This window comes from Gymnoscopelus braueri (genome assembly GCF_963280865.1).
Source record: "Gymnoscopelus braueri genome assembly, chromosome: 12".
NCBI classification, from domain to species: Eukaryota; Metazoa; Chordata; class Actinopteri; order Myctophiformes; family Myctophidae; genus Gymnoscopelus; species Gymnoscopelus braueri.
Window position 1 is genome coordinate 2,484,257 of NC_137614.1, and position 11,113 is coordinate 2,495,369.

At 38.4% G+C, this 11,113-nt stretch overlaps 1 protein-coding gene and 1 long non-coding RNA gene across 2 annotated transcripts in view; both read right to left on the minus strand.

The window, feature by feature from the left end:
- LOC308096711 overlaps positions 1 to 11,113 on the minus strand; it is a 776,952-nt gene that overhangs the window by 240,157 nt on the left and 525,682 nt on the right. The gene's annotated exons all lie outside the window — the stretch shown is intronic.
- The window catches only part of LOC308097356 (lymphocyte antigen 75-like), a gene marked incomplete at its 3' end in the record, with an annotated part of 10,955 nt that continues 5,713 nt past the window's right edge, over positions 5,872 to 11,113 (minus strand). Inside the window, exons 3-7 of the mRNA XM_080445113.1 lie at positions 9,408 to 9,621; positions 8,953 to 9,163; positions 8,291 to 8,415; positions 6,689 to 6,783; positions 5,872 to 6,030 (exon numbers count right to left, since the gene is read on the minus strand). Of these exons, the coding sequence (XP_080301239.1) occupies positions 5,872 to 6,030; positions 6,689 to 6,783; positions 8,291 to 8,415; positions 8,953 to 9,163; positions 9,408 to 9,621 (804 nt within the window). The remainder of the gene's footprint in view (positions 6,031 to 6,688; positions 6,784 to 8,290; positions 8,416 to 8,952; positions 9,164 to 9,407; positions 9,622 to 11,113) is intronic.

The following is an 11,113-nucleotide window of genomic DNA, read 5'->3' on the forward strand; positions in this document are numbered from 1 at the left end:
TCCACCATTGGGTCCTAGCCATGGACTAAAGTTCTCAGTCGCCACGGCTGATTTCTGTCATTTGGCTTCCATAGAAGCCAGCGTGTCTTCTATGGAAGCATGTTGGAAATAGCAGCACAGCTACTTTTGGTTACTTCAAGATTAGACATGATTACGACAGAGGCGTTCAGGCTCTGCTACATTTTAACTCCCTGCTCGGCACAATGAGACCACCATCATTAACCATTAAGAGCAGGGAGACAGATGTATAATGCTATTTTCGTTTTAGTACTTCGTTCGTTTTCGTTTTTATTAAAGTACTTTTGGTACTTTAATTACATTTTGATACCAATACTTTTGTACTTCTACATTGCAGTATTGATACTTTTACTTAAGTACAACATTTGAGTACTTTTCCCACCACTGTATAATAGCAACCCCCACCCCCCCCCCACCAGGGAACATAACTAATAACAGAGCCTACTGGCAGTGGTGTAAAGTAACTAGATAATAGACGGACGAGCCCGTGTGCACACACACAAAATTTATATACACACGCTGTATATTTTAAACGAATGTTTAATGAAGTCATTACACTGATCAAGACCCATACATGGTAATATATGAAACACTGTCTTCAAATACAAATGGAACTGTTGAGAAACACAGTTTTAAAAATAAGTGTGTAAAGTTCATACATTATCACAGTCAAACAAAGATCTGAATAAATGTTCGTTCAAATACATTTTCAGAATGTTCTCTATTCACACTCTGCAGTATCATAGAATGAGTCTCCCACTCAATCATATCTACTTTATTTATAGAGCTCATTTAAAACGGTGTTGAACCTAAATACTAAAATAAGACTAAAAACTGAGTAAAACCATAAAAAGTGTTAAAACAAAAGAAAAGGATAAAACACAAAATAGATCAAATTTAAGAAGTGATAAATGACAGCAAAACCACACAATATAGAGACATAACTTTGTCGGGGTTAAAAGGACACTCCTATAGTTATAACTAACCAGTGGTGTAAAGTAACCAAGTACTGTACTTAAGTACAATTTTGAGGTATCTTTTACTTTACTGGAGTGTTTCCAATTTTCAGTACTTTTACTTCTACTCCACTACATCTCAGAGGCAAATATTGTTCTTTTACTCCACAACAATTATTTGAAAACTTACTAATTACTTTGCAGATTTAGATTATCACAAAACATACATTAACCACTTCAGTAGATCTGCTGTTTTCAAAAGATTTCTATACATTTTATACATTTAAAAACGTTTGAAATAGGACATTCTGCATAATGAGTATTTTTACTTTTGTATTTTAAGTATATTTTCATACCAATACTTTTGTACTTTTACTCAAGTACATTTTGAATTCCGGACTTAAGTAAAACATTTGAGTACTTTTTCCACCACTGAGTAAAACAACACAAAGTGTAAAAACATAAGAAAAGGATAAAACACAAAATAGATCAAATGTAAAAAGTGATAAATGACAGTAAAAGGACACTTCCATAGTAATTCTAACTAGCAGGCTCAGAAGGTAGAACAGTCATCAGCAGGTCCTGGTTCTATAGTCCAGGCGTTTGACCCAACAATGTGGGTCAAGCTCACACAAACTGTAGGCAAGGCAAGTTTATTTATAAAGCACATTTCAACAACAAGATAATGTGCTTTACACCAGTGTTGATTTTGACAAAAAAAAATTATTTAGTTTTAGTCATATTTTAGTCATCTGAAATGTTTTACTGTTAGTCTAGTTTTAGTCGACTAAATATAAGATTATAGTCGACTCGACTAAATCTACAGTTGATTTAGTCGACTAAAATGTGTTTTGGCGGTGCCTTGATGGCATCATAATGGCTGATTTTACTCTTGGTTGCCTGCGACACGTTGTGAGCTTGTAGATCTGCTATTTTCAGAGCGCAACCAAACATAAAATGACTTGTCTTTTAGTTCTACTGGATCTCTTCTCCACTCGTCCCTCACTAACATTTTAGTCTAGTTTTTATTTGTTGACGAAAATTGTCAATATATTTAGTCTTAGTTTTAGTTTAGTTTTTATTTAGTTTTTATTTGGTTTTCATCAGTGAAAAACGGCAGTCGACAAACATTTTTCATCATAGTTTTTAGTCGACAAAATCAACACTGCTTTACACAACATCAAGCAAAGGAAACACTTTAGCGTAGAAAAAAAACTATTACTCAATGAAAGGCAATGGCAAATAGAAAGGTCTTTAACCCTTTAAGACCGGGAAAGCATAGTTTGTGTCATTTTAAGATTTTTTTGGCTATTCAAAAATAGCAGATCTACAAGCTAATAGCGTGGCACCGAGTATGAGCTTGTAGATCTGCTATTAAATATATATAAAATATATATATTTTATAAAATATATAATATATATCTAAAAATGTTTGGTAAAACATTTAGTTCCAGGGACCCCTCAGAAGCAAAGATTTTAGTTGTAAATGTCCGCGTAAAAAGAAAAAATCAAAGATTATTTTTGAATAGCCAAAGAAATCTTAAAATGACAGATGCGTTCCCGGATTGAATGGGTTAATTTAAAATAGCTAAGCGTGGCAGCAGACTGACAGTTTTCTGGGAGTTTGTCCCAGATATGTGGTGCATATACAGTATCTATGCATTATGTAGTGAAAACAAACTCAATGGGTTTTGTGTCCTCAATATTATGAATAAGAGAAAAAAGTCCTAAGGAATTGTATGAAGGGAGTGACCAGCTGGTTCTGAAGGCCTCTGATACACATGTAGTGACCAGCTGGTTCTGAAGGCCTCTGATACACATGTAGTGACCAGCTGGTTCTGGAGGCCTCTGATACACATGTAGTGATCAGCTGGTTCTGAAGGTCTCTGATACACATGGAGTGATCAGCTGGTTCTGAAGGCCTCTGATACACATGGAGTGATCAGCTGGTTCTGAAGGCCTCTGATACACATGGAGTGATCAGCTGGTTCTGGAGGCCTCTGATACACATGGAGTGATCAGCTGGTTCTGAAGGTCTCTGATACACATGGAGTGATCAGCTGGTTCTGAAGGCCTCTGATACACATGGAGTGATCAGCTGGTTCTGAAGGCCTCTGATACACATGGAGTGATCAGCTGGTTCTGAAGGCCTCTGATACACATGGAGTGACCAGCTGGTTCTGAAGGCCTCTGATACACATGGAGTGATCAGCTGGTTCTGAAGGCCTCTGATACACATGGAGTGATCAGCTGGTTCTGAAGGCCTCTGATACACATGGAGTGATCAGCTGGTTCTGGAGGCCTCTGATACACATGGAGTGATCAGCTGGTTCTGAAGGCCTCTGATACACATGGAGTGACCAGCTGGTTCTGAAGGCCTCTGATACACATGGAGTGATCAGCTGGTTCTGAAGGCCTCTGATACACATGGAGTGATCAGCTGGTTCTGAAGGCCTCTGATACACATGGAGTAGCCTCGGAAACCCATGCCCCTTTTTTTGTTACAAAAGAAAAAAGGCTGGGGGAAGATCCCAGGAGCTGTGGTCTCGGAGTGGGAGTGAACCTTGTTATCTCATAACCAATCAGAGAGTGCAGAGGGGCGTCGCTCTAAATTTGGTGACGTCAGCGTGTTCCATGCACAGGCCGGGGGGGGGGAGGGGAGGGGAGGCGGGGACATAGATTGGTGAAGCAATAGGAAGCGGCGCAGGAATCCGGGCGCCTGGGTTTGGATCCGCCCTTCAAGACCATCGATTGGGCTCGTTCTTTCAGTATACACATGGAGTGATCAGCTGGTTCTTTATACCTGACAGCCAGGAGTTTGATGTGGAGGACGTAGTATACCCGAAGTAATTGGCAAAACAATAGGGTTATATTGATAATGTAACATTATTTAAAAAAAATGTTTGATTGATTGATTACTTTATTAGTCAAAAATGTATTACAAAACTAAAATTTGATGACCAGCGGAGTCTCTGGTAGGAGACTCAATGGAAAATGGAAATGATTGGCTTAGGAAAAAAAATCTCCATGAATTCAAGGCTTCAAAGTGAGTAATAGATAGAAAAAAAATCTTTTTGGGGGTGAACTACCTCTTTAATGCTAAAAGGATAACACAAAAAATGGTCCTATATGTATTGGTTGGTTATGTTGGTTCCATTGACCCAAGCTGGAACACAATCCATTGATTGATCATTAAAACAAACATGCTCTGAAAATGCATGTGGCCCACCCATGTGTTGCATTGAACACGATTGGTCCGTGTTGGGGGAGGGAAGCCGGGCGGGGGGGCGGGGGGTGATATTTGTCACTGTACGTCACTGTACGTACTCCTACAGCAGGGAGTGTTGGGCGGGAGGAGTAAGTACGAAGGCTCATATGTCCTCCTGGTGGGGGCTCCTCACTGGCAGGTGAGTCAGTAGGACACAACAGCAACACAGAAATGTGTGAGGTGAAGAATCAATTGGTGAAACGATTACATTGGGGAGAAAAAGGTGTAAAAAGAAAACCAGATGGGAAAATTTAAAAATGGTGAAGTGATCCTTTAAAAGGATCCCTCGTTAATAAGCCTTATATGCCTTAATACATAATAATTTCCCTCTATAACTAACATTTAAAAATAAAAACACCTTAAATATTGTATTTATTTTAGAAATAGTTCATCTTTTACTCAACGGGGAAAACACCTGTCACAAGTTGATGTCATCTGTCCATGTGTGGTCCAGACCTATGGTATGGAATGCATAGTGCTAACTTAAAACCAACTTAAAACTTCCTAAGGTTAATATGAGCATCAAAACAATATGTAAAATATTAAAATATTAGCACATGCATTCCATACATTCAGCAGGGCTGGACCACACATTCTAAAATAAATACAATATTTATCATTTTTAATTTTTGTTATAGAGGGCAATTATGCAAGGGATAATGTATGGGGCCTCGGTGCATTATCACCCTGTCGGGCTTTAAATGTCAATAATGACTACCTCCCCATACATTATCCCGCTTGTTACACGGCTACCTAATACATAAATAAATAAATTTACTCAAAAGTAACAACAAAACAAAGTATTTCCTTGCTTAAGGCAATGAAAGTATTCCATATGTATTGGGCTGGGCGGACAAGTTCGCCTCGGAAAACAAATGACAGTATTCCATAAGGTAACGGGAAGACTCCCCAAAACACACTCACCCCCATTCTATATACCGCTGGATTTGCCTGTAATACCGCCGTATTTGCCCCGGGGCGACTGTGTTTTGGGGCGAATGTTTTGGTATTCCCCCATTGTTGCGCCACGATAAACAAGGAAGTGTAGAGGATAAATTGAATGACTTTTCGGTCATTGCATCGTCTATTTCTCACTTCAAATGTTTTCAAAAACATTCTTGAGAGCAACATTTAGTTGTAAATTGCATTGTTTGTTTACATGGCTGTCATGTTGGATAAAGCATAAAACTAAGCAGCGCAAGTTGATATGAGCAGGTGTTCTGAGTCTCTGATTACACAGCGGTCCGTTATTGAGCTCATCGGTCATTATCCAGAAATAATGACCGACGATTGACCAATCAGAATCGAGCATTCAACCAAGCCGCGTAATAATACACTTTTTTTGTCCGCCCAGCCCAATACTTATGGAATACTTTCATTGCTGTAAGCAAGGACATACTTCGTTTTGTTGGTACTTTTGGGTAAATTTATTTATGAATTTATTAAGTAGCCGTGTAATAAGCGGGATAATGCATGGGGAGGTGGTCATTATTGAAATTTAAAGCCCTTCAGGGTGGTTATGCATAATCACCCTGTCAGGCTTCAAATTTCAATAATGACCACCTCCCCATGCATTATCCCTTGCTTAAAGCATATAAGACTTATTAGCCAGGGATCATTTTAAGCGGTTTAAAGCTCACTCTTTGTTAGCCTAGGCTTCCTCTCCCGTTTCTTCTTCTCCTTCTTCTTCTTGTCTTCCTTGTGGAAGATCCTTCCATCAGCCTGCTGCACCCACTTCACTTTGATGTCTGCTGGCGCCCCCTGGTGGTCCTTCATGTTCTGCTTCAACTGAGACACAGAGCAGAATGATTCTGATGAACAGTGCCTGATCATCATCATCATCTCTTGGTGAGTTATACATGGTTAGGGGTGGATTACCACACAGGCTCAGGGGCCCAAGAGCTGAGGGGGGCCCTTAGCCCAGAGCCTTTGCATGAATTGTCACTGGTAAACTTTGTATTTATTGTCAAATAAGTGCTTAGGGAATGAAATGAAGTGAAAAACAACCATTACTGCATCAAAAGTAACAAACTATACTATAAAAACTGGTCAAACATTGGCCAAATTGTCAAATAATATAAGAAAGAGGCAAAACAATATGAATAACAATAGCTGATCTACAAGATCACAATGGCATTGTGAGCTTGTAGATCAGCTATTTTCACAATATTTTATCTGTGGAACCGAGTCAAACTTAATATAATGCCTTCAAATCCTACAACTCCAAGAGCTTGACAGGGTGGGGGGCCCCGGTTCAAATATGATTATTTTGGGGGGTCCCCGGTTCAAATATGATTATTTTGGGTGGTCCCCGGTTCAAATATGATTGTTTTGGGGGGGTCCAACAGGTTGAGAACCACTGCATTAGCTAAAGGACCAATTATATGAACATAAGGCTGAAAATGGGTGAAATGCTCTTTTATTTAATAATACAGTTTAATCATACCTGCTCCAAAATGGCCTCTTGTACTGCAGGGTCGTTCATATCCAGGGAGGAGTTTATGGTCAGCTTCACTCTCAACACTTGTTTCTTCACTGGAACTTTAAAAAGAAACATTAGATGTCCGTTTCCAGTGGTGGAAGCTAAGTACATTTACTTAAGTATAGCAAAATGTGGAGGTATTTGAACTTTACTTGAGTATTTCCAATTTCCAATACTTTTACTTCTACTCCACTACATCTCAGAGACAAATATTGTACTTTTACTCGACTACAATGATTTGAAAACTTTAGTGACTTGTTATTTTTCAGATATAAATGATTATATTATAAAACATACATTAACCACTATAGCCCTATATTTTCAAATATTTTAGTACTTTTGCTTTTGGTAGTTTAAGTATATTTTGATGCCAATACTTTTGTACTTTTACTCAAGTATTTTTTTTAATTAATTTTTTACTTTTACTTGTAAGGGCGCGCTCCCACCGCACTTTTATTTTACCTCTGGGGCAGAATCTGCCAATGCATTGTCAATGTAAATGCGTGGATTCACGCAAGAGCGGATTTTTCCGCTTGTCGCGCAGACCTTGCGTTTATCTGCTCTACACGACTTGTCCATTTGAAGCAGAAAACTACTGGAGGCAGGAGCTGATTTTCCTCCTCTGTCCAATCGGGTGAGTCGAAGGCGGACCGTCTCAAGACTCAGGAAGCACAAGGCAGCAAGCGGTGCGGGCTACGGGGACGGTCCTGAAAGTGAGTGACAGGTGCGTCACAGCGTTTTTTTAGAATCCGCTGGCTGCAAAAAAAATTGGCCGCGCACAACCTGCGTTTAACAGCTGCCAGCCAACTTTTGGTGTGAGCGCGCCCTAACAGAGTATTTCTATATTGCAGTATTGATACTTTTACTTAAGTAAATCATTTGAGTACTTTTTCCGCCACTGTTCGTTTCATTGATGGAATTCAGATGCTAATCAATATTACAGTATAATGAAGTGAAATGAATTTAAAACATTTTTTTAGAAATGTTCTCTTCGCCAAAACGGAATGATTAAACAAATCAAATCCAACGTAACATTCATATCTTGACCTTTGCCCTCACTTAAGTACAATTTTGAGGTAATTTTACTTTACTGGAGTATTTCCAATTTTCAGTACTTTTACTTCTACTCCACTACATCTCAGAGGCAAATATTGTGCTTTTACTCCACTCCAAATATTAACTTTAGTTACTTTGTAGATTTTGATTATTATTACAAAACATACATTAACCACTTCAGCCCTATATACATTTTGGCCATTTGAAAATCTACAATCTACAAGCTCACAATGCATCGCGATGCGACACATTGTGAGCTTGTAGATCTGCTATTTTCAAAACATGTTTTATACTTTTGAAAACATTCTGCATAATGAGTACTTTTACTTTTGGTACTAAGTATTATTATTAAGTTTGATACCAATACTTTTGTACTTTTACTCAAGTACATTTTGAATTCCGGACTTTTACTTGTAACAGAGTATTTCTACATTGCAGTATTGATACTTTTAGTAAAAAACGTTTTAAAAAAATTTAGTAGTTTTTCCACCACTATCAGTTATCACTTACCTCTGTAGCAGATGAAGGAAGCTTTTCGGTCACAATTCCAGTCGGCCCATTTGGACCCACTGTCAAACTCCATGGCAACACATGTCTCCGTCAGACCACCATTTGGTTCCCCCGTATTCCAGTACCTGAGCAGTGGTGGAAAAAGTTTTTTTTTTTTACCAAAGTAAAAGCATCAATACTGCAATGTAGAAATACTCTGTTAAAAGTAAAAGTCCAGAATTCAAAATGTACTTGATTAAAAGTATAAAGTATTGCCATCAAATTGTACTTAAAGTAGACCTACCAAAAGTAAAAGTACTCAGTGTGCAGAATGTCCCATTTCAAGTTTTCAAGTTTATTCAAATATTTTGAAAATAGCCGATCTACAAGCTCACAATGCGTCGCATTGTGAGCCTGTAGATCGGCTATTTTCAAATGGCTGAAATGTATATAGGGCTGAAGTGGTTAATGTTTATTTTGGAATAATAATCACAATCTACAAAGTAACTAGGTAAAGTAACTACATTTTTCAAAATTAATTACAATATTTGCCTCTGAGATGTAGTGGAGTAGAAGTAAAAGTACTGAAAATTGTAAGTACTCCAGTAAAGTAAAAATACCTCAACCTTTTACTTAAGTACAGTACTTGAGTAAATGTACTTAGTTACTTTACACCACTGTACCTGAATGAGGAGTTGCTCCCATCGGACCACTTCCAGGAGTCTCGGTACAGACCGATCCAGTAGGCCCTTGAATGGTCCAAGATCTTCTGGATCTCCTGGTTCTCAGCCTGGTTCCTCACACTGGCCAGGTCTGTGTGTTTCTCCCTGCACTCCCTCTGAGCCTCGGACCATGACATTGTCTTTGGAAGTTTGATGTATTTCCTTATTGGCTCTGAAAATAAATAGGCCTGAAGTTGTTAATGTATGTTTTGTAATAATAATACAAATCTACAAAGTATCTAGTAAAGTTTTCAAATAATGTTAGTGGAGTAAAAAGTACAATATTTGCCTCTTGAGGTGTAGTGGAGTAGAAATAAAAGTACTGACCATTGGAAATACGCAAGTTATTTTTTTTTTTTGCTTAAGTAAAGTACTTGAGTAAATGTAATTGGTTACTTTCCAGCACTGCATCTCACCTGTGTCGAAGCAGATGAAAGGCTGGCTCTTTGCACAACTGCGATCGAAAAACTCTCCATCACTCTGATGCATTATGACACAAGCTCCATCACCGCCTGGTTGACCAGGAGCCCAGTTCCTGAACGTGTGTTCCTCTGCATCGTTGTAGAAGCTTTCATCTTCCAGAGACCATCTCCAGCTGTTGACATCGTTGTACAGACCTATCCACACTCCCTTAAAACAAATGACACCAAAGATCATTAACCCTGGCGTGTCCCTATTCTCAGCAGTGGTGGAACAAGTATTCACATTAGTAAAAGTAAAACTATCAATACTGCAATCTAGAATGTCCGTTACGAGTAAAAGTCTGGAATTCAAAAATATTGGTATCAAAATGTTCTTAAAGTACCAAAAGTGGAAAGTACTCGTTATGCAGAATGTCCCATTTAACACGTTTTAAAATGTATACAAATCTTTGGAAAACAGCAGATCTACAAGCTCACAATGCGTCGCATCGCGACGCATTGTGAGCTTGTAGATCGGCTATTTTCAAAGGACCTAAATGTATATAGGGCTGAAGTGGTTACTGTATGTTGTGTAATAATAATACAAATCTAAAAAGTAACTAGTAACTAAAGTTTTCAAATAATTCTAGTGGAGTAAAAGTACAATATTTGCCTCTGAGATGTAACGGAGTAGAAGTAAAAGTAATGAAAATTGGAAATACTCCAGTAAAGTAAAAATAAATACATCAACATTGTACTTAAGTACAGTACTTGAGTAAATGTACTTAGTTACTTTCCACCACTGCACCAAAGATCATTAACCCCTGGCGTCCCTATTCTCAGGCAAAATAATATAAAAAAATATAAAAATATAAAAACAAGTACATATAGAAGAAAGCATAAAGAAACAAATCAAATGTGCAGATTTTTTTTTAAAGAACAGCCCCCCCCCCCCCAAGTACATTCACTTAAGTACTGTATTTAAGTACACTTTTGACGAATTTTGCTTTACAGGCGCGCTCTCACCGCACTTTTATTTTACCTCTGGGGCAGAATCTGCCAATGCATTGTCAATGTAAATGCGTGGATTCACGCAAGAGCAGATTTTTCCGCTTGTCGCGCAGACCTTGCGTTTATCTGCTCTACACGACTTGTCCATTGGAAGCATAAAACTGCTGAAGGCAGGAGCTGATTTTCTCCCTCTGTCCAATCGGGTGAGTCGAAGGCGGACCGTCCCAAGACTCAGGAAGCACCATGGTGCTCAAGGCAGCAGGCGGTGCGGGCTACGGGGATGGTCTTGAATGTGAGTGACAGGTGCGTCACAGCGTTTTTTTAGAATCCGCTGGCTGCAAAAAAAGCACAACCTGCGTTTAACAGCGGCCAGCCAACTTTTGGTGAGAGTGCGCCCTACTGGAGTATTTCCCATTTTCAGTACTTTTACTTATACTCCACTACATCTCAAAGGAAAATATTGTACTTTTACTCCACTACAATTATTTGACAGCTTTAGTTACTAGTTACTTTGTAGGTTTAGATTATTATTACAAAACATACATTATCCACTTCAGCCATATATACATTTCAGCCATTTGAAAATAGCAGATCTTTGAGCTATTTTCAAAAGATTTGTAAACATTTGAAAACTTGTGAAATGGGACATTCTGCATAATGACTACTTTCTACTTTTGGTACTTTAAGTACATTTTGATGCCCATTCTTTT